General features: G+C 34.0%; 2 protein-coding genes and 1 long non-coding RNA gene across 6 annotated transcripts in view; 1 reads left to right on the forward strand and 2 right to left on the reverse strand.

Moving 5' to 3' along the window:
- Nucleotides 1-5,129, forward strand: part of LOC100006469 (natural killer cell receptor 2B4) — a 9,988-nt gene extending 4,859 nt beyond the window's left edge. For 3 of the 4 annotated variants that reach the window (XM_087303745.1, XM_087303744.1, XM_087303743.1), the window contains exons 2-6: nt 327-644; nt 740-1,027; nt 1,108-1,227; nt 1,424-1,491; nt 3,172-3,453. In XM_087303745.1, the coding sequence (XP_087159871.1) occupies nt 353-644; nt 740-1,027; nt 1,108-1,227; nt 1,424-1,491; nt 3,172-3,222 (819 nt within the window). In that variant the 5' untranslated portion in view covers nt 327-352 and the 3' untranslated portion in view covers nt 3,223-3,453. Of the gene's footprint in view, nt 1-326; nt 645-739; nt 1,028-1,107; nt 1,228-1,423; nt 1,492-3,171 lie in introns of all 4 variants that reach the window. The other variant, XM_087303742.1, reaches the window with a different exon arrangement.
- Nucleotides 97-1,279, reverse strand: LOC137488903 (uncharacterized). Its single transcript, XR_015521647.1, has 2 exons — nt 1,085-1,279; nt 97-953 (listed from the first exon to the last, which is right to left on the reverse strand). It is a non-coding gene; the product is annotated as an uncharacterized LOC137488903 (long non-coding RNA).
- LOC100329818 (uncharacterized) overlaps nt 4,842-6,000 on the reverse strand; it is a 25,626-nt gene continuing 24,467 nt past the window's right edge. The window contains exon 8 of the mRNA XM_087303570.1: nt 4,842-6,000. This exon is cut by the window's right edge and continues 1,216 nt beyond it. The gene's annotated coding sequence lies outside the window, so the exon portion shown is untranslated.

A 6,000-nucleotide genomic window follows, 5' to 3' on the forward strand; every position in this document is an offset into this window, starting at 1 on the left:
ATAGTTGTAAGGTCCACTAATAACTTTGAAAATGTGTCAGGTTGTGATCTGCATGTGGAGGCTTTAAAAGCCAAAAACCATTGAGCCGCTGACATCTTTAGGCTGTTTTTCTGTAGATCTACATGTCTTGTTTATTTATTTCTTTTAAATATGGAAGACAACCAGCATACTTTTAATTTAAAGATGAGGTTATCATGTAATTGTGTCTCTGTGGTTGTTTTATTTGTTCTTTAGTTTACATGTATATGACAAAAACTACAGCAGAGTTCAAATTTTGCAAACAATTCAGAGTCTTCATTTGTGTAAAACCTCTTGTTGTTCTCCAGGTGTGTTTGATGAATTGGTGTCAGTGATGGAGGGAGATTCAGTCACTCTAAACTCTGGTGTTACTCACATTCAAGAGGCTGAAGAAATACTGTTGACACAAGGAGCCAAAAATACTCTGATAGCTAAAATCACAATTAAAAACCAAACTGTCCCCAAACTCAATGTTGTTAATGAGAGATTCAGAGACAGACTGAAGCTGGACAGACAAACTGGATTTCTGGTCATCACAAACATCACAACTGAACATGCTGGAGTTTATAAACTAGACATGGGTGGAGTAAAACTGACACCAAAAACATTCAATGTTTCTGTCTATCGTGAGTAGAGATTCTTAGTCATACCTTTCAAAAATTCTTACCTTAAGTATTTATACTCATTCAACACAATGTACTAAACATTTGTTGTTTTCCAGCTCTTCTGCTTGTTCCTGTCCTCATCTTCAACTCTTCTCAGTGTTCTTCATCCCAGTATAATTGTTTAGTGGTGTGTTCAGTGGTGAATGTGAGCGCTGTGAGTCTCTCCTGGTACAAAGGAAACAGTTTATTGTCCAGCATCAGTGTGTCTGATCTCAGCATCAGTCTCTCTCTACCTCTGGAGGTGGAATATCAGGATAAAAACACCTACAGCTGTATGATCAACAACACCATCAGCAACCAGACCACACAACTCAACGTCACTCAGCTCTGTCAACAGTGTAAAGGTATAACAGCACTTCTTTCTGTCTTTGGTTGTAGATTAGACTGACATATTCACTTACGTTTGATATGATGTTTATTTCAGACTCTGTGTCGCTGCCGGTCCTGATCTCTGCCACTGCCGCCACTGTTGGACTTTTGTTGATTGTAGCTGGACTCGGGATCTTCTGCATCTGCAGGAGAAATAGAAAACATGATGAAAAAGGCAAGTGTTAATTACAGCTATACATTAACATCAGTATAACTAACGATTCTCTTTTTTAGTGGTAGTGGAACCGTTGAAATGAAAGGTGTTCACACACAAACTAAAACAAACAATAAAAACTGCAGTGTTAAATGTTTAAAGATTGAAACTGAGTTTTGTTCATGTAATGCATGGATTATTGTTTTTGCTAAAACAGTTCAGACCCGGGAAGATGAAATAACATACGTTGATCCCATAATCCTCCACAGAAAACCACGGAAATCGGTAAGGTAATTTATTACTTCAAAAAATGTTGCATTAATTGAATAAATAATACAGACATGTATAAAGCTATTAAATGCCATATTGTGTATATATACACTGGAATAATTTCCCAGAATTTTACTGTAGTTTTTCACAGTAAATTACATTAGTGTCACTTCACAGAATTTAACTGTTAAATTTCATGTATTCAGAATTTTATTGTGAAATTAAGGCAGGCAGCATGATTACAGCGAATTACTGTAAATGGCTTTATCTTTTGCTTGTTAGTTAGGAATTCAAACCATATTAATACTTTGTATTAATACAAACTCTGTTTGTTTTATTAACACAGAAATGAATACACAGTAACGTTTATGCCAGTACAGGCACTTTTTTTGATATTTAGAAATAATAAGAGTTATTGTTATTATGACGTACCTCACAGTAATTTACTGTGGATTTACATACAGTACCTTACTGTGAAAGTAATGCAATTAGCCAGTAATTAACTGTAATCTTAAGGTCAAATATTTTACAGTGATATACAGTTGAAGTTAGAATTATTAGCCCTCCTGTTTTGATTTTTCCCCCAAATTTCTGTTTAATAGAGAAGATTTTTACCACATTTCTAAACATAATAGTTTTATTAACTCATCTCTAATAACTGATTTATTTTATCTTTGTCATGATGACAGTTATATACTATTTGACTAGATATTCTTCAAGACACTTCTATACAGCTTAAAGTGACATTTAAAGGCTTAACTAGGTTAACTAGACAGCTTAGCGTAATTAGGCAAGTTATTGTATAATGATGGTTTGTTCTGTAGACTATAGGGGAAAAACATAGCTTAAAGGGGCTAATAATATTGTCCTTAAAATGGCTTTTAAAAAATTAAAATCTGCTTTTATTCTAGCAAAAACAAAACAAATAAGACTTTATCCTGAAGAAAAAATATTATCAGATATACTATGAAAATGTCCCTGCTCTGTAAAACATCATTTGGGAAATATAAAAAAAAATACAAAGGGCGGCTAATAATTTTATATATATCTCGAAATATATATATATATATATATATATAAAAGCATTCAATGAACTTAGTCTAGGAACAGTCTAGGAATTTGGTTAAGTAATTTAAAAACATCCGTGTAATACTTAACCCTTTATCTTGGATTGAATAATATACTGACCCAACTCTGATAAATATTATGATAACCTATGATAATTATAAAACCTACGAATAAAAGGTCAACCAGGTGGTTATGATGCCTGTTTAAGGGTTAAAGCAGACTTTACTATCAACTCTATATGTACTTTCACATATACACATTTAAAACATTTACACTGTGTTGCACATTATTAGGCGGCATTTTAGAAAGATGTGAACTGAAAGTTGTGTTTGGCTCCAGTGTGTTTAAAAAAAACGTATTTACAGGAAACTGTAACCCTCAGGAAATTAAGCACTGAGGCTAGTTTGTCTGCTGGTTGCTTGAAAGTCCATGAGATTCTGCAGTCCATTACAAAATAAATAAATAAATAAATAAAAATGTGACCCTCTTTTATAATATTGCATATTGTTCAGATTAGTTATGTGTAAAGTTTGGCATTGCCTCTATACATATGTAGATAATTGATATGAGAAAGTAGCTTGCACCAAATTGTTAACAAAACAACTGTTTGTTTTTTGTTTTTTAAAGAACATTAAAGAGGAAGATCATGTGGAGTATTTACCTCTTGCCTTGAGATGATCATGCAAATCCTGCGAGGAATAGATGCAAAACTTTCAACGAAAAGGTGTTTAAAACATTGCTGTAGTTTAATTGCTTTATTTATTAATGTTTGCACATGTATATCAGTGGGATTAATACATCTGGCATGTACAGGCATATGAGCTTTTCTGCTTAATGTCAGTGTGCGTGAGAGTGTGTGTATGTGTGTGTGAGGTGTCAGTAGAGTGTTATTAAAGGACGTTTCCATTCCTGCTCGTGTGAAACCATTAGACTTCTGCTTTAGACAAAAAACAAAACAAAAAGTGTTCATATTGAACATTGCATTTACAGGTATTATTAAAATAACAGAGTTCTCCAATAACGATAGACAAAAACACAAAACAATAATTATGTGTCCATATTTTTATTGATTTTTTTTTTCTTTTTCAGTAATGTCTAGTACATAAATCACACAAAGTCTGAGAAATAGTTTTGGATTCACCCTCAGTGCAGACAACCATTTTTTGCAATGTATGACAATGCCATTCCTGATAGAAGCCCATTACAAAAACAAGGGTCGGACAATGAAACTGAAACACTGGCCAATTTAGTGTTAGAGGTTTCATGGCTAAACTTTAGCACCCTGGTGCCAGTCGTCATTGATTGCTCATTCCACCACTAAGAGCAGAGTGTGGAGGTTTAATTAGCAGAGTAACCAACAGGAGTAACTGTGGACGCAAGCGGAAGCTTTCTGAAATGGATATCCGTGTGCTAATCTGGATTTTATCCAAACATTAAAAAAAAAAACAGCTGCCTGACTCAGAATTAAAGTAACTGTACAATTAAATGTGCAGCTCAACTTTCTTGTATTACACCAAAACTGTTTGTCAGGAGCTACACATGGTCAATATACATGACCGGGCTGCTATAGCCAAACCTTTGGTCACTTGTGCTAATGCCAATCGTCAGTTTCAGCGGTGCCAGCAGTGAAAATCTTGGGCTATAGACAATGTGAAACATGTATTTCTCTGTAATGAGTCCACCTTCATTGTTCAAGCCCCACTGTTCAAGCCCCAAAGAAGCGTACTACCCAGACTGGCCAGACCCAGAGAGAAGCATGGGGGTGGATCAGAGGTGGTTTGGGCTGCAATATCATGGCATTCCCTAGGTCTAATACTTGTGCTGGAAGGGTTCATCACTGCCAAGAACAACCGAATCATTTGTGCACTCAAACATTGTCTCCTGAAGCCATGTACCCATATCAGGATGATAATGCACCAATACACACATCAAGACTGGTGACAGAGTGGTTTAATGAACATGAAAGTGAAGTTGAACATCTCCAATGGCCTGCACAGTCACCAGACCTAAATATTATTGAGCTACTTTGGTGTGCTTTGAAATGTTTTCCTCCACCAGCATCACATAATGACCTGGTTACTATTCCGCAAGAAGATCGGCTCAAAATCCCTCTGGCCACTGTGCATGACTTGTATCTGTCATTCCAACACAATCTCACGGCAATTCGTAACTTTTTCATTTAGTGGCTAAAGGAGGCCCTACACCATACAATTGAATGATTGAGGTCTAAAACTAGACGTTTCAGTTTCATTGTCTAACCTCTGTATTTATTCATTTTTTATTTATTTATTTATTTATTTTTGTGTGTTTTACATTTTGTAACAGGGAGTCCAAAATACAGTTTTGAACAAAGCAACACAATTCACTCACATGAGCTAGGGCTACCTAAAGAACATTGAAAAGTTTGTATTTGACCAATATGAACAAGAGGTTTGTGACATGTTTTAAACAATATGTAAGTGTGAAATTTACCTCACAGAACACAGATAAATTACAAGCTGCGAATCCATCATGTTGCCAGATCTCAAGAAAAAATAGTAATCAAGAACAAATACATTATAAAAAAAAAAAAAAATATATATATATATATATATATATATAAATACTTTATATAAAAAACAAAACTAATATAAAGCTATCTGTATCTGCTAACTTTACTGACAATAATGAATTAGAGATTTATGAACGCAGCCTGAAGACAAAGCCCAAGGCGCTGAAAGTAAACAGAAATGGCAACACCCTTTGAAATGTTCTAGACCAGAATAAAAAAGCACTTTATACACTGCACTACTGCCCTCAACTGGAATATTTCATGTCTGCAGACAAAAGACCTTGTTAGTTGATTGTTGACCATATTACATTACAATCCAAATCTTAGACAAATGATAAAAAATTGTTTAAAATATATATTTCCACATGTCAAAAATAGCTTTTAACATTCACCATCTTCTGTGTGTATGGAAAAAAAACGGATTCCATTGTCCATTCTGTTAGCTTGAGTTATTTCCAATTACAAACACAAAAAAATTTCATAAGTCAAACTCTGAACTCTGAGCTGAATTATTAGAATTATTACAAAAGCAAACAAATAAAGCATTATGGTCCCTTCAAAAAAAATCCCCAAATAACCCAGAACCTGATTTTAGTCAACAACCAACACAAAGGTGAAACAGTTATAAATATGAAACTAAAGAAAATTGCAAACGATTAAATAAATAAAACAGACAAATTGTAAACAAATCAAACTACTTGGTCTATTGAAATGAACAGAATAAAAATGTACAAAAACAACACTCACTTTAAGACTGAACGCATAAATCTACAAAAAAAAAAGCATTTGGTCTCATATTTTTAAAGATAAAATTAACCATTTTTAAAATATAAACGGATATGATTACATGTATAGCTATCTTTTAAAGCAGGAGTTCTCAAAATGTTCAGCCCATAACCCCTAAA

This window comes from Danio rerio, chromosome 22, assembly GCF_052040795.2.
Source record: "Danio rerio strain M-AB ecotype USA chromosome 22, GRCz13ab, whole genome shotgun sequence".
Classification (NCBI taxonomy): domain Eukaryota; kingdom Metazoa; phylum Chordata; class Actinopteri; order Cypriniformes; family Danionidae; genus Danio; species Danio rerio.